Source organism: Ammospiza caudacuta, chromosome 17 (genome assembly GCF_027887145.1).
Source record: "Ammospiza caudacuta isolate bAmmCau1 chromosome 17, bAmmCau1.pri, whole genome shotgun sequence".
NCBI classification, from domain to species: domain Eukaryota; kingdom Metazoa; phylum Chordata; class Aves; order Passeriformes; family Passerellidae; genus Ammospiza; species Ammospiza caudacuta.
The window spans coordinates 14330947-14350129 of NC_080609.1; the positions used below are offsets into that span (position 1 = coordinate 14330947).

The 19183-nt window shown below is 60.7% G+C and overlaps 2 protein-coding genes across 2 annotated transcripts in view; one reads left to right on the forward strand and one right to left on the reverse strand.

The window, feature by feature from the left end:
• The first annotated feature begins 2948 nt into the window (after positions 1–2948).
• On the forward strand, positions 2949–13951 carry FSCN1 (fascin actin-bundling protein 1). Its single transcript, XM_058816005.1, has 5 exons — positions 2949–3804; positions 10371–10527; positions 10985–11106; positions 11372–11539; positions 11675–13951. The coding sequence occupies exons 1-5, from the start codon at positions 2982–2984 to the stop codon at positions 11875–11877; spliced, it is 1473 nt and encodes a 490-aa protein (XP_058671988.1). The 5' UTR covers positions 2949–2981; the 3' UTR covers positions 11878–13951.
• Positions 13952–15136: 1185 nt separating this feature from the next.
• RNF216 (ring finger protein 216) overlaps positions 15137–19183 on the reverse strand; it is a 75697-nt gene continuing 71650 nt past the window's right edge. The window contains exon 18 of the mRNA XM_058815906.1: positions 15137–18498. Within this exon, the coding sequence (XP_058671889.1) occupies positions 18179–18498 (320 nt within the window). The 3' untranslated portion in view covers positions 15137–18178. The remainder of the gene's footprint in view (positions 18499–19183) is intronic.

The window sequence follows — 19183 nt, forward strand, 5'->3', positions numbered from 1 at the left end:
AACCATCCCTGGGGCTAGAGCTGCTGCTTCCCCACTGTCCCTTGGCCTGAGGACATCCCTCTGTGCCCTGGGATGTCCCCACTGCCCTCCTGGGGACACAGCGCTGGAACAACCCCTGCTCCTCATCAGCCACTGCTGTGCTCTGCATTTGCTGTCTCTGTCCCCTCTGTGTCCCTGGCTCCGTGCATCCCACCCTCCTGCAGAGCCCAGCTCTGCCCTCCCAACATCACAAACTCCAATGAAAATCCCGGGATTGCTCCAAACCAAGCCGGGCTGCCACAGGAACTGTCCAGGCAAGCAAGAAATGGAAATCCGGGGGCGTTCCTGGGCTCGAGGCGGGCGGGACAGGGGTCACTCCACCACCGGGGCTCCTTTTCTCCTGGCTTTTCTCTTTTGGGATCTCTTTGAGGTCCCACAGCCCCTCGGGGGGGACTCACTCCGGAGAGCCCTTGTCAAAGTGTGCAGGGTTGGTGTCCTGCAGGGACAGGGAGGGCTGGGGGATGAGCTCAGTTTGGTGCCTGCAAAGATGACGGGAAATGCAAAGCACAGAGGGAAACCCAGCGCCTTTCCTGCCGCTCCTGGATGCCCTCGGGACGGGGCTGTGGCTGCTGCACCCCCAGGTCAGGGGCACTGGGCACCCTTTGGCACCACAGCCACATGTGGGGGGGTTGCAGACCGTGTTTAGGGCTGTGCCAGCCCCAGGAGCAGAGGGTGCAGGCAGGGTGGGACAGGCAGGGTGGGACAGGCAGGGTGGGACAGGCAGGGTGGGTGCTGCTCTGGAGGGACTCAATCTGCTGAGCCAGGCAGTGCCATCCATCCACACAGTGCCACCACCCACCAGTGTCACCCATCCGTGCCACAGTGCTGGGCGGTGGGGAGAAAACAGAGAAAACAGGGTGGGTTTTTCTTTCTCTGCATAATTGCCTTTTTTTTTTTCTTTCTTTTTTTTTTTTTTTTTTTTGAGGAGGAGGAGGAGAAAAGCTGTTTCTTCCCTGGCCCCATCACCATCTGCCCGTGGTGGCCGGGGAAGGCAGAGCCCAGCAGCTGTGGGTCTGGGCAGCTGCTCAGCCTCACGGCCAGCTCTTAATGCAGGGGGCTGGGAGCCAGAGCAGCAAAAGGGATTTGCTGGGCAAACACAGATCTGCAGCTCGGGGGGAACCTGTTTCCAGCCCAGACAAGAGGCTCTGGGCCTGGCTCTGCTTGGCAATGGTCTGTCTGGGCTTGCAGGGCTGGGCAGCAGGGATGAGCACAGAGCAGGTCTGGCCAAGGCTTCCAGGAAAACAAAACAAACCCCATCCCATCCCATCCCATCCCATCCCATCCCATCCCATCCCATCCCATCCCATCCCATCCCAGCCCGGCAGGTTTGCCCTGGAGGGGTTGTGCCAGTGAGCCCCGGGCGAGGCTGGAGCAGTGGCTCCAACCAGTACAGCCAGTGCAGAACCAGTGCAGCCTGCAGGGCCCTGGCAGGTGGGGTGGGATGGATGCCATCCTGCCTGGGTTGGATGAGCCTGGGGCAATTCTTTGTGCCAGCCCTGAGCTGGCAGTGTTGTGCCCTCTCACTCATGGCCACACTCAGCCCTTCACTTGTCCTTCTTCGTCTTGGACAGGCAGTTCAGCTCCCTGATGCAGCTGAAAAACACTCCATCTGTCCTTCCCACCTTCCCTCTTTCTCCAATTTTCTGGTTCTGCACATTTTCCAGCCAGCTCCCCCCTATAAGTGCAGGGCTGTGCCTCAGCCAGCTTCAAACCTCACACTTATTGGTTTGTGTCCCTGTTAGAGACACAAGAAATGTCCCCCAGGTGCAGTGGGCAGCACAGAAAACCCTCCCCAGGCTGGATTCTTCCCATCTCCAGGTCAGCCCTGCTGGAAGCGCCACCAGACCATGACATGCACAGCAACACTGCCCACCCACCCCCTGAAAAACGGCCTCTAAATGCTCCCCTGTGCAGGAGTGCCCCTGGTTTTATTCTGGATTTGCTGTGGCAGTTCAGCTCCCCAGGGCCAGGGTGCTCCAGCCTCGGTGGTGCCTGGCACAGGGTGCTGGGATGGCTCAGAGATGGCAGGAGGCCACAGCATCTGTCACCCTGCTCCCCATCCCAGCCTTGTGACACGGCCAGCAGCCCAGGGACTGAGGGGAGCAGGGGGGTCTCAGTGGGATGGGGATGTGCAATCAGAAGGATTCGTGCAGCGCGGGACGGAGAATTGCAGTTTGAGTTGGTGTTGAGCAGTGCAAAGGGCGTTCTCATTATGGGGAGGGTCCTGCAATGCTTAGGGGGCCCTGCAATGTGTGGGACCCTGCAATGTGTGGGACCCTGCAGTTCAAGGAGGGGTCTCTTGTTTTACAGTGGGGGTCTTGCTATGTGTGTTTGGGAGCCCTTCAATTCAAGGGGCCCCTTCCTGGAGGGGCCTTTCCATGCTGAACTTGTGCTGGAGGAGGAGATCCTGCGATTCATGGATGCTCCTGAAATGCAGAGAAAGGTCTTGGGGTTTTCCAGTGTAAAACCAGGGGAGGTTTTACACTTCAAGGGGGCTCCTGCCGTGCTTGGGGCAGTCCTGCCATGAGGTGCGGACTGGCATTGTGAGGGGCTCCGGGAATGCAGGGAGGGCTCCTGCCATGCCCTGGCGGCTGTCCCCCAGCTCAGGGAGGCTCCTGAACCGCACGGAAGAAGCACTGGGGGTCCTGCAGCGTGGGAGGACCCCGCGATCCGCGGGGGCTTTGTCACTCGGGGCAGGGGGAGCGGGGGCGGTGTCCGGGGCTCCGGGGGCTCCTGGCGGGCTCGGGCCGTGCCGGGGGCTCCGGGCGGTGCGGGGGCGGGCGGGGTTCGCGGCGGGGCGGCCCCGGCGGCGGGCGGGGGGTGCGGGAGGCGGCGCCGAGCCCGCGCTATAAAGGCGGCGTTGGCGGGGCGGGCGCGGCGGCGGCTCTCGGTGTCGTTCGCTCGGTGTCGGTCGCTCGGTGTCGGTCGGCGGCGGGAGCAGGATGACGGCGAACGGGACGGCGGAGCCGGTGCAGATCCAGTTCGGGCTGATCAACTGCAGCAACCGGTACCTGACGGCGGAGGCGTTCGGCTTCAAGGTGAACGCCTCGGCCGCCAGCATGAAGAAGAAGCAGATCTGGACGCTGGAGCAGGACGGGGAGGACTCCAGCGCCGTGCTGCTCAAGAGCCACCTGGGCCGGTACCTGGCGGCCGACAAGGACGGGCGGGTGAGCTGCGACAGCGAGGAGCCGGGCCCCGACTGCCGGTTCCTGGTGCTGGCCCACGGCGACGGGCGGTGGTCGCTGCAGTCCGAGCCCCACCGCCGCTTCTTCGGCGGCACCGAGGACCGCCTGTCCTGCTTCGCCCCCGCCGTGTCCGCCGCCGAGAAATGGAGCGTGCACCTGGCCATGCACCCCCAGGCCAACCTGTACAGCCTGGCCCGCAAGCGCTACGCGCACCTGGGGCCCCGGCGCGACGAGCTGGCCGTGGACCGCGACGTGCCCTGGGGCGTGGACGCGCTCATCACCCTCCTGTTCGTGGATCAGCGCTACAGCCTGCAGAGCTGCGACCACCGCCTGCTCCGCAGCGACGGCCGCCTGGTGCCCGCCGCCGAGCCCGGCACCGCCTTCACGCTGGAGTTCCGCTGCGGAAAGGTGGCCTTCCGAGACGGGGAGGGCCGCTACCTGGCCCCCTCGGGGCCCAGCGGCACCCTCAAGGCGGGCAAGAGCGCCAAGGTGGGCAAAGACGAGCTCTTCGCCCTGGAGCAGAGCTGCCCGCAGGTCGTGCTGAGGGCCGGCAACGATAGGAATGTCTCCACCCGGCAAGGTACGAGGGGATGGGGGCTGCGGATGGGGGGAACGGGACACCTCGGCTGTGTCAGGGCTGTGGCCGCCTCGGGGAGCGCTCCTGCATCCCTCGGGAATGGGAGCAGCGAGCAGCCCCTGGATCCCTCCGGCATCGGCGTCCTTCGGGAATAGCCCGCCCCGAGCAGCCCCTTGCATCCCTCCGGCATCGCTTCCCCTGCATCCCCTCAGAATCGGCACCTCGGAGTGCTCCCCCCGCAGCACGGCCCCCCCGAACCCCCACATCCGCTGCCTTCCTCGGCTGCCACCCCACAGGCCGCCCCCCGCATCCCCCTGCCATCGCCTCCCTGGTGGCGCCTTCCCCCTGCTCAGACTCCTTCTCACTCCCCTCCCCTGCAGCCGCCATCTCCCCCTGCACCCCCTGCACCCCTCAGCATGGCTGCCCGCGGTCCCTCCCCCAAACCCCATCGCGATCCCCCCGCATCCCTCCCACATCCCTTCCCCTTCCCCCTCCCGCATCCCTCCGGCATCGCCTTCCCGGGGCCCGCATCCCTGCGGGAACCCCCATCCGTGCGGCTCCCCCATCCCCTCCGCACCCCCATCCCCTCCGCACCCCCATCCGTGCGGCTCCCCCATCCCCTCTGCACCCCCATCCCTCTGCACCCCCATCCCCTCCGCACCCCCATCCCCGCAGCATCGCCCCCGCAGGGCCCGGGGGGGCAGGGGCCTGCATGGGGTGCAGGGATGGACGGGGAGGGGGCTGGCAGGGTGTGGATGGAGCCTTCCCTCGCCGCGAAGGAGGCAGGGCTGCATCCTTCGCCTTCCTTCGGAGCTCATTGTTCGCCCAACAAAGCCTCCGCCATCCCCCTCCCCGAGCACGGCTGTGCCCTGTGCCCAGCGGAGCAGGGAGGCTGCGGCTCCTCTGGGGGGCTCTGGTTGTCCCAAGGGGGGCTGGAGATCCCATGGGTGGGGGGCTGGGAAGCAGCGTTACATAAAGGGCTTTGCCAAAACTCCCGCATGCCGCATCCCCCCGCACGAAGGCCGCCGTCCCTCCGGAGCCCCCATCCCCTCGGAGGGGCCACGGTGCCACCCGCCCGCCTCGGGTGCCCGGTCACAACCGGAGCTGCCCGGGCCGCCCTTGAGTGCCCACCGGGCATCGCAGCCCCGAGCCTGGAAAATGGGGGATCCCTGCTCTGCTCTGCCCGGGGGTCCCGGTGTGTGCCCCTGGGTGCCCCGGTGTGTGCCCTGGGTGCCCCGGTGTGTGCCCTGGGTGCCCCGGGGCTCATCGGGCCGCGCCAGGTCAGGCCGGCGCACGCCGGGCGTGGGATGGGTGCGAGCATGCAGCAAAGCCTGGAGGAACAGCGGGGAATTTTTTTTGGTGTGTATATGTTGTATTTCAAGGTTGCTGCTTAACCCCGATCCGTGCCTGGGCGGCTCCGTGCGGGGAGCAAATCCCGCAAAGCAACCTATTAAAAATGAACAATAAATTCTGCCAGGATGGGCAGTGGGGGTTGTTTGGCCAGGCACGGGGATTTGGGGAAGGGCAGGAGAGGATGGCGGCGGCGGGAGGATGAGGATGAGGATGGCGGGAGGATGAGGATGGCGGCGGGAGGATGAGGATGGCGGGAGCTGCCGCAGCGCGGGGGGGAAGGGCTGCTGCAGCCCTTTGTCACCAGAGATGGGGAAAGCAGAGGTGGGGGGAGATGAGGGACGGAGCGGTGGCGGCGGAGACCCCATGGAGCGGCGGGAATGGTGGGAATGGTGGGAATGCTGCTGGCCGAGCCTCCGGCTTTGTCTGCCTCGGAAGGGATGGGGAGCGGGAAGGGGGGGAACAAATCTCCCCAGCAACAGAGGGCCCTGGGCTGTGCCCGGCCCCTTTCCAAGCAAAATACAGCGCGAAGGGCCGCGCTGGGGCTGCACATCCTCGCTCCAGTCCGCTTTGGCCGGAGCAGCCCTTTCCACCCGGTTTATCCTTCCCGGTGGCGGTGAAAGGCGGGGAGCCGCCGCTTTGTGGGGCTCACCCTCCTCCCATTGTGTCCCAAGGGATGCCGAGGAGGCGGCAGAAACAGCGGTCGGAGGAAGCGCTTTCCAGACAGCCTTTCCCTTTTCTGATAAGCGCCGTGCTGCTGGCAGAGGCTCCCAGGGCCACGGGGATGGGGGATGCGGGATGCTGGCTGGCAGTGACCGCAGCTCGGCACGGCCTGGCGGGAACAGGGAGCTTATTCCTGTGTGGAGCCAAGGAGGGAACGGGGATGGCGGTGGCTGCCCTCCTTGTGCCCCATGGCAGGAGCAGGGATGGGTCCGTGGGGTTCCTCTGCGGTTCCCTTGGCCGGGATGCAGCTTTGGAACGGCGCTGTCCCACCCGTGCCAAGTCAGCTCCTGGCCTGGCGTCTCCTCCCTGTCCCGGGGTTGCCAGCATCCCCTGCATGACACGAACACCCCGGGCATTGCCAGCACGTCCTGTATCCCCGGACCACCCCACCAACACCCCGGGGCAGCAGGGGATGGGTGCCAGCCCTGTCTCTGCCCCGGGGCAGCTCTGGGGGTGTCCCTGGTCCCCCTCTCCTGCCTCCAGCCCCAGCAGGGTCCCGGGGCTCCCTGAGCGTTCCCATCTCCCGTTTGCACCCCAAAGCGAGGAGGGCGAGCGGCTCCTCCCGCTCAATGGCTCCTTTCTCGCCCGGCTGCGGCAACAAAGGCGCTTTGTGGGCGCGGGGTCCCGGGGGCAGAGCGGGCTCTGCTCCTTCCCTCGGTGGCCCTGCCCGGCCCAGGGGTGCCCCTGGCCCCCACACCCATGGGGGAGAGGGTGGGAGTGAGGAATTGCAGGAAATGGGATCTGGGGAGGAGGGCGAGCCAGCCTGGACGTGCAGAGCTGTGCCCCGGGGCCCGGAGCCCTCCCGGCATGGGCTGAGCCGGATTTTCTCCCTCCAGTTCATCTCCGTGCCACGGCAAGGCGGGAAGATGCGGCTCCAGGGCAGGGGGCACGCAGGCTTGGATGGGGATTTTCATCCGGAGATGATGCCAAGTGGCCTGTTGACACTTGGGGGATACCACAAAGCCACAGGAAATCCACGGGGAAGGAGGAGTGGGTTTTTCAGGAAATTCATGTTTCACCCCTGTCCGTGACCCCTCAGCAGAGCTGCACCCTCAGCAGAGGAGCTGCAGGGTGCTGGATTTAGACAAAAGCCTGTTGGATTTCTGCAGTGTGAGCCCGGCTGAAGGGCAGGGAGGGGCAGGAGCAGGCTCTGAGCACGGTGTGGGTGCAGCCCTGGGTGCAGGTGCCAGAGCCCGCAGGGAGCCCAGCCCCGACCTGTGCTGGGCACAGCATCCCAGCCCCATCCTGAAATGCTGAAACCCTGAAATCCTGCCCTGGGGGCTCTGCAGGGCGCTGAGCCCTGGTTGTGGAGCAATCCAGGCAACCTGGGCTCGGTGTTTTCTGCTAGGGTTTTGGGGTTTTTGAAAGGAGAGTTGGAGGATGGGAAAGGCTCCTCTCCATGGAGCTCATCCCCTGGCTCTCAGCAGCATCCCAGCATGGCCCACAGGAGATACTCTGTGTGAATTGAGTGCACAGGGAAACTTTTCTGCCTGCCCTGAATTGTCCCATGCTGGGTCTGCAGTTCCCCATGGTGTAGAGGTCGAGCTACATCAAGCTCTGTTCCTCCAGAGAGAGAATCCCAGGTCTGCAGGAAGGACAGGGAGGTTTGTGCCTGCCCTGGGATGGCCACGGGGCTCCTGCTCCATGCACAGCCCTGGCTCAGAGCAGCGAGGGCTCCACATCGGCCCTGCAAACCCCCCGGCCTGGAGGGCTTGGGGAGCCCTTTGCTGCTCTCTGAGCACCCCAGACCTGGGGACTCAGCATTGGGAAGCCCTGGGGTGAGAACATTCCTGAGCCTTCCCAACATTCCCCCCAAGATCCCTGCTCACACAGAGCCCGAGGCCGTCCCACACCGGGGATTTTGGGGTGTGCAGGCGTAGCTGCCCCCCTCCCACACAGCCCCCGTGTGCTCACCCCCCCTCCTGCCTCCAGCTGTAATTAGCAGCTTCCTCAAGGTCAGGAAGAGCCGCGCCAGCTCCAGACTGTGAATTTACCAGGAGCGTTAATTAATCCGTGATTGCAGAGGGAGCGGCCACAGCAGGGGGGTGGATGGCTGTGGGGACAGCCTGTCCTCCCCACGGGGACACGGGGACATCACCCCACGGTGCTGCAGCTTCACACACAGCCCGTGCCTCCTGCAGCCCCCCCAGCTCAGCTCCAGCCCTCTGAGCCTCCTCCTGCCCCAGCCCAGCGCATTCCTTTGTGCTGAGTCGCTGTAACCCAACCCCAGCTGCTGCTTTTGGGGAGGGGGCTGTGCGAGACCCTCCTGCTCCTCCTGCTGCTGCTGCTTCCAGGCAGTGGGGAAAGCCAGAGCTCCCAAAGCTCCGTGCACAGAGTGTGGAAAATGGGCAGGCAGGGGTTGGGGATGGAGGCTGGTGTGTGCCCTGTGCTCCATGCTGGGGGGCTCTGGGGACAGGGAGCAGCGTTTGGGGGCTCCTGGCGCTCCCTGTCCTGTCTGTGGCACTCAGCATCCCCTGGCCCTGCCCAGCCTGCTCCCTGCAGGTCAGTGAGTCCTTCCCAGAAAAGTCATGGAGGGGAAGCACCGCTGTCCCTGCTCCCCACAAACCACAGCTCTCACAGGCTGGGGGGCCCAGGGGTGCTGCCAGCCTTGAGGCACGGGCTGTGTCCCCCAGGGTCACCTCCCCGCAGCCCAGGCTCTCTGTGAGCCCCTGCAGAGCCCCTCTCTCTCCGTTTTACAGCTCTGGGTTGGGGCTGGAGCCGGGGATGCAAAATCAAAACCAAATGTTCCTTCCCAGAGCCGCCGGCTCAGCCCCCGGCAGTGCTGGGAGGAGGCGGCTCTGGGACGGCTCTGGGAGCTGAGGACGTGGCCATGGGGCTGGGCTGGTGGCCCTCAGCACCCCCTGCCTTGCCCAAACACCCTGGGGAGCAAAGCACACAAAGGGTGGTTGTGTGTCCATCAGGAGAACCCTGGAATCACAGAATGGCTGGGTTGGGATCATGGGCAGGGACACCCCCACTAAACTGGGCTGTTCCACACCCCACCCACCCTGAACACCGAGCACCTCCTGGGATGGGAGCTGCAAAAGGTGCTGGGGGGTGCCTGGTGAGAGGGGGGTGCTGTGAGCCGGTGGGAGCTGTGGGCCCGTTCGGGTGTGGGAGATAAAATTCTGGCCAACAAAGTGGAGCCTTCAAAGCCTGATCCCCTTGGGAACAAAGCCTGATCCCTCTGGGAACAAAGCCTGATCCTTTTGGGAAAGGTGGGTGATGGATATGCAAGACAGAGGCTGCTCCTGGTGTTGGGATGGGAGATTGGAGACACAGAGACAGGGATAGGTGATGTGGAGCTGCAGGGAGCTGAGCCTTCAGCACAGCTGGGTGCAGCTGTGGGACCCCAGAGCAGTGGGGCCACCAAGACTGCCTGGAGCCCTTGCAGTGGCTGCACAGCACCAGAAATCCCAGCATCCCAGAGGCTGGGATGCATTGTGGCGGTGTGAGGGGCTGAACAGGAGCCCCCAGCTCCCTCATCAGTCTTGTGCTCTTTCCCCAGCTCCATTTCCCTTCTCTGGACCTGCTCCAGCAACTCCAAGTCTACTTTAGTCATAGGACCAGAACTAGACAGAATGTGCACTCCAGCCCTGTGCCCCCCTTTGCAGCAGGGAGGGATGCAGGTGTGTTTGGCCCTGGAAAATTCATCCAGCTCCACTGAACTCTCGTTTCACTGAGCTCAGTAGTGGGGCTGAGCTCTGCACCCCAGCAGAGAGCTCGGCCATTGGCTTTGGCCACAGCTTGTGGCTCTCATCCCCAAAGTGTTTTTAGGCTGAAATCCACCAAGCTGGAGAGCTCTGGAGCAGTTTTGGCCCTGCTAGCCCTGACTAAGCAGGTTTGCTGGGGCTCAGAGGATGCACACGTGGCTGGCGGTGGCCCAGGGCTGTGGCTGGTGGCCCCAGGAGCAGCTGCATCCTCATCTGCGTGGAAATGCTGCCTCTGGTCCCTTGGGCACAGGGAAGGGCCATCCTGGCTGCAGAGCTGGCTGGTGCTGATGATTCTGGGGAGTCAGGGAAAGGCTTGGCTGCCCTGGGGCTTTCCTGAGCCTCCTGTCCCTGCACACCTCAGTGCCCAGTGGGATGTGACAGCTGTGGATGAAAAACCTTGTCGTGGTCCTTAAACATGCCAGGAGCTGGGATTCATGGGTGCTGCAGTGGCCTCTGCTAATGGGCTGAGAAACCTGGATGTCACCTTTGGGAAAAACTGCAGCCCTTTCCTTATAAAACATCCACACTGGACTTTGCTTCATTGTGATGGAGCTGCTGGGTCAGGAGGGGAAGCTCACGGCTGCCCACCAAATAACCAAATGAAAACCTGGATTTGAACCTCAAATGCCAGAGGGGAGGTCATGGGAGGGATTTGGGAGCCACCAAAGCTCACCCAGGGAGCAGGAGCCCCTCAGTTGGGTTTCCTGGGCTGCCCTCCCCCTGGACCTGCTGCAGGGGGGTTCTGGTCCCACCCCCAACTCCCTCTGTCTCTGGTGTCTGTAGGGATGGACCTTTCAGCCAACCAGGACGAGGAGGGTGACCAGGAGACCTACCAGCTGGAGATCAACAAGGACACCAAGAAATGCGCCTTCCGCACCTACACCGGGAAGTACTGGACCCTCACCTCCAACGGGGGCATCCAGTCCACAGCCTCCACCAAGTGAGTCCTCAGGGCCCTGCCTGGCCTTCAGAGCACCCTCTGCACCTCCCAGGGGAATTCAAGGGATTTTCCAGCTTGGGTGCTCCCAAACGCTTCCCAGCAGAGGCAGAGCATTTTGGGAAAGCCAGGGATGGGTCGGGGCTTGCCGCCCACGATGCTCTGGAGGTCCCTGGGGCCACATAATCCTTCCTGGCCGGCTGGGGCTGTCGAAATGTTTGCCCTGCAGTTCAACCCTGAGAGCCAGGCGGAAAGCCCAGAAGTGCCTTTGGCTGCCTGCCTGCCTCCTGCCCCCGGGGCGAGGGCTCCCAGCGGGATGGCCACCACAACACGGCTCATCCTGCACAAACAGATCGAAGCAGGCCCTCCTGGTCCAGCCTGGCCCTTCCCGAGCCAGCAGGGGGGCGGTGGCAGGGTCCCCCTCCATGCCACCCCCCTGAGTGTCCTCTCTGCCCCACAGGAACGCGAGCTGCTACTTCGACATCGAGTGGTGCGACAAGCGCATCACCCTGAAAGCTGCCAACGGCAAATACGTGACAGCAAAGAAGAACGGGCAGCTGGCAGCCTCCATGGAGACAGCGGGTAAGGGACCCTCGGGGACCCCACACCGGGGCAGCAGGGGGTGAAAAATGCCCCCCCAGAGCTGGGCTCTTCTTCCAAGTGATGCTCAGGCAATAAGTTCTCTTAGTGATATGCTGTGAGACGGGAACAGACGGTGTGGGTGAGAAATGGGTGAGGGCACAGCCCTTGCTCCTCCCCGCTGCCTGCCAGCTTTGGGGTGTGTCTCTGTGCCCCCCTGGCTGCTCTCACAGCCCCTCGGTGTCCCCTCGGTGTCCCCTCGGCGCAGGAGAGACGGAGCATTTCGTGATGAAGCTGATCAACAGGCCCATCATCGTGCTGCGCGGCGAGCACGGCTTCATCGGCTGCCGCAAGGTCACCGGCACGCTGGACTCCAACCGCTCCTCCTACGACGTCTTCCAGCTGGAGTTCAACGATGGTGCCTACAACATCAAGGGTGAGTGCCCAGGGTGCCCCAGGGCTGGGCCTGGTGGCCCTTGGGGTCCCCGTGGTGGCTCATCAAGGGTGAGTGCCCAGGGTAGTTGTGGCCTTTGGCGTGGCTCATGAGGCCACCGTGTCCCCTCTCCTGCAGATACCACTGGCAAGTACTGGATGGTGGGGAACGAGTCGTCCGTCACCAGCAGCAGCGACACCCCCGTGGACTTCTTTTTTGAGTTCTGCGACTATAACAAAGTGGCCATCAAGATCAACGGCAAATACCTGAAGGGTGACCACGCTGGGGTGCTCAAGGCATCGGCCGACACCATCGACGCCTCCACCCTCTGGGAGTATTAATGCACTTTAGGGTACCTCCCGTTGCCAACTTCTCTTTCCCTTCCTGTCCTCTTTTCCTTTGGGTTCTGTTTCTCCTCTCTGTAACAGGATTTTCAGACTGGCTTGCCCTTCCCTCCTGCCATAGAGTTGGTGCGTTATGTGGGAGGTGGGTCTCCCTGAATCCCTGTAAGAACTGGAAAAGTGGTGGGGCTGCCTGCCTATAGCTTTGTAGAGGAGTCTGTCTCTATCCCCCCTTCCCTGCCTCCCTCCAGGTTTGCTGGGCTTGGAAATGGCCGTATCCCCCTCCTGGCCCTGAGCATCACCTTAGGTAGTTGATTTTCCTCTCCTCAATTAAAAAAAGGGAATAAGATCACCTCTGTGCTCACTTCTGCCATATCAGCACTGGCACAGCCTCAGCCTGTGCTGCCAGTGTCCCCTGGAGCATCCATCCTGTCCTGCCCTGCTCCAGTCAAGGTGGAGAGATGGTGCTGGGCTCAGCTGGCTCAGCTGGCTGGTCCCAGCAGCTTCTCTCCCCTCCTGGATTGTGGGGCAGGTTCATCCCCAGCTGAGCTGTAAGAGGTGACCTTACATATCACAGCATCCCTGGGATGGGGCTGGCACGTGCCTGCACGTCCCTGTGGAAGGGCCAGCAAGCTGCCCCTCCCCAAACACCTGGAAATGATTCTTCAGGGCGATCCTGTCTGGAAAGCCTCAGCCTTTCATCTCATGGAGCCCCATGCTCCCGTCCCTCCACCCCTCCTTGTGCTCCTGGCTCTGGAGGAGCATCCCAGACCCTGATGGTGGGTCCAGCCTGCCCTGAGGCTGGTCCTGCTGCTGTGCCTGGAGGGAGGGCGTGGGGGACACAGAGCCAGCCCGTGCCAGGGTGGGGGCTTCATCCAGCCCATCCCCAGTGGGCTTTGGTCCTGGGAGAAACCGGGCTGGCCAACATCATCTCCCCGGGGCAGTGGCTGGAAGCATAAACTGCAGATTTTGGTTTACAGAATAGAAAAGTTCCTTAGCAAACTTTGCACAGTGATATTTGCTCAGTACCTTCGATGTTGTTTTTTTCTCTCTCATAAAATACTGGAACAGTGAAGCGAATCACTGAACACCTAATGCTGAATTAGGAAGCGCCCGCTCCTGCGGGCACCCCGAGGGGGCAGCTCCTGGTCCCACCACCCCCAGGGCACCTGGGCTGGGCTCTCATGAATTGCAACCCTACTGGAAAAGGAAAAAAGAAAAAAAAAAGACCAAAACAGTATTTTTGTTAGTCTCTATTTATATATGCTCTCCATGGCACTGTGTGACCAGCTGTTGTCTGTACTAGGTCTGCATTAGAGTTTAACGCTGTCTGTAAGGGTGATGCTGCGTGTTCCTTAGGGTGGTGAAAGGCACTTTATCCTTTGGGGCCTTCCCAGGGCCGGTTTCTGCTCCCTACAAACACACCAAGGAGCCTTTTCCCGCGTGGGCCCCCTCTGCAGAGGGGGAGTGCTGGTCCCACCCCACACCAAGGGTGCTCTCGGCATCCCTGCCGTGCCAAACCAGGGCTGGTCCCTACTCCCAGGCAGGGGCTCGTCAGCCTTAAAGCCACGAGGAGGGATCCCCTCCACAGGAGCTTGGTGCTAAATTCAGCTGGGAGAGCGAGTGGCTGTGCCCACGCAGGGCACAGCTCCGGGCTGGGGTTCCTGGCGGGCGCAGGGGATCCTGGCTGGGACTCTACCTCGGCTCTGCGCTCACACCGGGGGCTGCCCGCGCCCCCCGGCCCCAGGGACGCGCTGCCCCGCCAAGGACCGAGTGTCTTGAAGCCCTGTGTGACCCTGTGACGTGACACACACCCTCGCTGGCCTTCACCCCTCCCTGTGTCACCACCTCCCCACCCGTGTCATCCCTGCTCCGGCCTCCCCCGTGTGACATTAGGTCAAACATCTCTCCTGTCTCCTCTTATCGGGTGTTGTGACTCTCTGAAAACATCTCACTCTGAAAATTTAAGTTTTGGGTTTGTTTGTTTTTTATTATTATTATTTTTTTGTAAGTGCCATTTGTATAACTTAAAAAAAAATAGCTTCAAATGGAGAAAGATGAATTAAAAAATAAAACCTGCATTCGGATTCAACCTGGTGTGTGGTCTGTTGGGGCTGGCAAGAGCCTGAACGTGGAGATTTGGGGTGGTGGAGCCTTTGTCTGATGGGCTGAGCTGGTTCTAGACAGTTCTAGAGATGGTGGGAAGGGAATGGTGATTAAGAGGCTCCAAAGAGGTGCAAAGCCAAAGCCAGAGCCTGAAGCCACTGAGCCCAGGGGCAGCCGGGGATGGGTGACCCATGGATGGGTCAGGATCAGGAGCAAAGCTGTGCCCCCTCTTGATTCAGGTGTTTCACCTCCTGGGATGGGGGTTTGGGTGTGTGGTTGGGTAGGGATCAGCAATCTGCCTCTGCTCAGGGATGTGAAAAAGGACAAGCTAAAGGACTAAAGAGGGAAGGGGAGCCCAGCCCAACTCACATCCTGGAGCCAAGATGTGCCCCCAGCCCTCCCAGGACAACTGAAAGCAGCCCTGAAACTCAACCAACACCTCCAGACCTGCACTGAGAGCAGCCAGAGCTTCCCTGCCCCTCACCACAGCCTGGCTGGGCACCCACGGGCTCCTGTCTGCCTTGGGAAATGTGAAACTGATTGGAAAAAGCAAACTTTGGGATAGGGGGGCTGTTCAGCACCCCCCAGGTACACACCCCAGGGGGATGGCATTGCCCAGAGGGACCTTCACCATCAGATTGGGGGGGTGAGCCCTGCAAGGGTCAAAGGAAGGAAGGAAGGAAGGAAGGAAGGATGTGCAGTCCTGACCATAAACAGGGAGAAACCAGGGCAGTGCAGGAAATGCTGAGCAGCTCTGATGGCCTCACTGTGACATCTGTGACACCAGGCTGTGACCCCCAGCCAGGGCAGCAGCTCTGCCAGGGGGTGCCCACCCAGGGCAGGGCTCTGGAGCTGCAGGAGGACTCTCCCCCTTCCCCTCTCCCCAGCTGCCAGCACACATTTCCTTTTTTTCCCCTCCAGGCTGGATTCTGCATTTACCATCATTCACCAGACTCCAGCAAGAGGGGAAATCCCCTCAGCCTTCCCCCCATCCTGGTTTCCATTTAAAGGAGTGACTGGAAACCATTTTCTATCCCATCCAGTTTTTCCTTGGGAGCACAGGGAGCACGTTCAGCTGTTCCAGGAGGATCAGTTGGGGTTTTGCCTTAGACCTGGGCAGTTTCCACAGCACAGGCAGGATGGGAGAACAAGGTCATGGCTGTAAGGAAAGCACAGAGGTGAAAAGCCAGAGTGCACAAATTTATTTACAAAAATTCAAATTACAATATAATACAGGAACTTTTTACACACAGAATATTAGAACTGTTTACTACCAGAATGTAAAGAAAAATATTTTTTGGTTTTTTTCTCCTTTTTTTTTTTTAATAAACCACCTATTTATTTTCAGCTATTGTTATGCAAAGTTGCAGAACATGCACATCTTTACAGGTCTTTTTTTTCTTTTAATACAACATTTTGCTAAGTGCAAATACTAAGTTTCTCTCTCCACCTTTAAGGCAAGTAAATGGGACACTGCAATTAGCTGTAAGAAGTACCTGTTATGGGATCAGCCTGGGCACAGCAACCTCCTCATTGCCTTCAAAACCTTTAAACAATTCCAAAGACTGGGACAAGAGGGAAAGTGGGATGCAGGAGTTAGAAACCAGCTCAAGGCTGGATTGGGTGGCTCATTAAGTTTTGGGCTTTTTATATATATTTTTTTTTTAATAAATCAACACAGATTCAGAAACAACTTGAGATCTCCTGGGTTAGAGGGGAGAAGCAGCCGCGTGCTTGGGCTGCAAGGTTTTGGGTGTTTCTCTGGGGAGAGGGGCAGTGCTGGGTGTGGTGGGCATGGTGTACCTGCACACCACAGCCCAGGCACTGATTGATCCCCTCTTGGACACAAATAACCCCTTGGCTCTGGCAGGGAACCCTCCCTTCCCTTCCCTCTGTATCCTCCAGGCTCCTCCAGGACCATGGCAGCAGTGACCCTGATGGATCACAGCCACCAACCTCCCCGTGCCACCTCTGTGCCACCTCTGCAGCCCCTCTGCTCCACACCCACCCTTCCCTCTGCCAAGGCTCAGCTCTCCATACCCACACATCCCTGCAACTCCATTTTTTGCTGGATGACCAGCCTATGTCCTTCTTAGTTTGGGCCACTGCCTGATCCCTCCTGCACCCACCAGGAAGGGAAAATGCCTTGGAGAGCCTGGAGGGCTCATCCAAACCAGCCCCTGAGCCCACAAACCTCAGCTAATGAGCAAACAGGATTCCCTTTGCACGAGGGAAGGCACCACTCTGCCCTGGGTGTGTTTTCCAGCAGCTGCTGTGACAAAGCTCTCCCTCTCCAAGCCCTACAGGATTCCTGCTCCTGTCTGCTGCAGGAATCAGTGGTGCAAGGCAGGATTTAAACCTGGTCAGAGTCAGAGCCCAGCTGAGCAGCAAGTGACAGAGCTCCTGCAGCCCCCACACCCCTGCCAGGAATAAACCAATTCAAAATAGAAAATTCCAGCAGCAAGGGAAGAACAGTTGGTTATTAATGCTGGAGAGGCCACGGCACAGAGGAGCCAGAGAGCTCCACAGGGAATGTCTGACCCACAGGCAATGGGAAAAGCACTCAGCTCCAAAAGGCAGGGAAATCCTCCAGCCTGGGAGAGCAGTCCCCAAATGCTGTGCCAGGCCCTGTCAGGAGCATCCCACTGACACCCTGTGCCCCCTGCACACCCCAGGGCTCCCTGTGCTGCACTGGGGCTTTGGCAGAAGCTGCGAGGTGGAGACAGGGAATTTCACCTGAAAAACACAAAGAAACCCACAAAACACCTGGATGCTGCAATACAGGGGGGAATGACAGGAGGGGAGATGCACCCAGAGAGCTCCCAGAAGGACAGAACAGGATGAAGGCCAGAACAAAACATGTGGAGAACAACAGCACAAATGGGCTGCTAGAAGCCAGCCCAACATTCCTGGGAAGAGGGTTTTTTTCCACTCCAACCATTTTCTTTTCTAGATGGGGCCTGTACCAGGCAGCACAGCCAAAGGATGTGGAGAAAGGGCTTCGTGCCACCCTCCTCCCACAGCCCAGCACTGCACCCCCACCTCTCACAAGGAAGTTTTGCTTTTCCCTCACTTTCCAAGCCCAGCAATACTCAGGTTTAACTTTTAACACACTTTTCCAAAGCCAATTAAGCTGACACACACATTTCCAGGAGTTATTTGGTGCTGTGGAAGCAGCCAGCTTCCTGCAGCATGAGGCCCCAGCTGCCCATTGGGTGTGAGGGTTTGGGTACAGGGGCTCCCAGCTCGTGGCAGCTCCAGGGAACATTCCCAATTTTCCTTCCACAGGACACATCACTGCCTGCACGTCTGTCTGGGTGTCTCCCAGGCAGTTTTTGCAGTAAGGGCACAGCTTTGGCTCCAGGTGGTTCCACAGCTGCCTGAGCACTGCTGCCAGAATCTGGGGGAGGTTTGGGATGCCAGATGAGAACAGCAAAGCAAAGGCCACGTTTGAGGGGCACACACCTTTAGGGGGGAAAACTGAGCCCTTCAAAGGGGGCAAGTTCAATCCAGCCAAAGATTTGGGTGCCCAAATCTCCTGCCATTTCCTAACACCCCCAAACAGAACATGGCTGTGGGCTTCCTACCAAGCCCTGAGCAGTGGGACAGCTGCTGCAGCCCCTGGCTCTGCTTGGAGAGTGAGGCACACTAAAAATGCTACATGGACTTGCTTTTGAACAATTTATTTCTGCTGGGAGGTGCCAACAGGATACAGGGATGCTGGAGAACACAGGAACCCCAGCCCTGAGCCTCAGCACAGGCAGCAGGCTGGGGCAGCTGCCTCCTGTTACCTCACTCCTGAAGGTTTTATGCTCACTCAGATGCCAAGTGTCTCCTCCCTTCCTCCAAGGCTCACTTTGCTGCTCTGGCCAGCAGGAAGGCAGGATTTCTGGGAATTCCCCAAGGAACAGCTGTATCCCTGTGTCCTACAAAGCCTCTCTTTTCCTCCCAACAGCTGCCTGAACAGGCTTTGTCAAAACAAAACATCTGGGGGGGAACTCCACCCCTGGGAAATGTAGCACCAAACCCTGTCGCAGCACAGGTTGAAATGTTGGATTGCAGAGATTTGGAGAAGCCCTAGAGAGGGGGCAGCACAGGGACACTGAGTCCCCTGGCTGCTGGCTAGACCCCAGAGGGGCTGGAGTGGGGAGGGGGTGACATGAAGGGGTGGCTTTGCCCTGTGCTGTGGGGCAGGTCAGAAGCGGTGCCGGGGCTGAGGCCCAAAGTGCATAGGCAGGTTGTGCTCCAGCTGCACGTTGATCTGGGGGAAATCAAAGTTCACCCTCATGTTGGGCAGGGGGGGCACGTAGGGGGCAGGGATGGGGCCGATGTTGAGGGGGATGTTGTTGTACAGGGGCCGCACGGGGGGCAGGGGGAACGGGGGGTGCACGAAGGGGTACGGGGGCATCCGGGGCTGGTGGAAGTTCTGGGGCACCGGCCTGGGGATGGCCTCCATCCTCTGGATCTTCTCCATGGGCTTCTCCACGGGAGGGCCGATGCGCTTGAAGCTGTTCTCTGCACAGGGGGAGAGCAAAGAGCAGTGACCCCACAGACACAGAGCGGCCCAACGCCCCACAGAGCGGCTCATTGTCCCACTCACAAGCTCATTGCCCTACAGAGTGGCCTGGCGCCCCACAGAGCGGCCCAACGCCCCACCCATGAGCTCAGCACCCCACAGAGCACTCAGCACCCCACAGAGCAGCCCATCCATGAGCTCAGCACCCCACAGAGCAGCCCAACGCCCCACAGAGCAGCTCACTGTCCCACTCACAAGCTCATTGCCCTACAGAGCGGCCTGGCGCCCCACAGAGCAGCCCACCCATGAGCTCAGCACCCCACAGAGCAGCTCAGCGCCCCACAGAGCACTCAGCACCCCACAGAGCAGCCCATCCATGAGCTCAGCACCCCACAGAGCAGCTCCTCACCCCACAGAGCAGCCTGGTGCCCCACCCATGATCTTGTCACCCCACAGAACGGCTCCTCACCCCACCCATGAGCTCAGCGCCCCACAGAGTGGCCCAGTGCTCCACCACCACCATCAGTCCCATTCCAAGCACAGCGCACAGCATCACTGCCTGATGAGCCCCATGAGCTCTCCAGCCTGGCTGCTTTCACCACCACCACCCCACAAAAAGGAGCATTTCCTGCTGTGGGATGTGGGGCAGCCCCTGTGCCCCCCAACACCACAGCTTAGAGGTTT

Excerpts from the sequence above, each read along its gene's own strand:
- FSCN1 (XM_058816005.1), top strand. The coding sequence starts at position 2,982 with ATGACGGCGAACGGGACGGCGGAGCCGGTGCAGATCCAGTTCGGGCTG. Across the intron at positions 3,805-10,370 it reads GAATGTCTCCACCCGGCAAG|GGATGGACCTTTCAGCCAAC; the intron begins GTACGAGGGGAT and ends TGGTGTCTGTAG. Across the intron at positions 11,107-11,371 it reads AGCCTCCATGGAGACAGCGG|GAGAGACGGAGCATTTCGTG; the intron begins GTAAGGGACCCT and ends CCCTCGGCGCAG.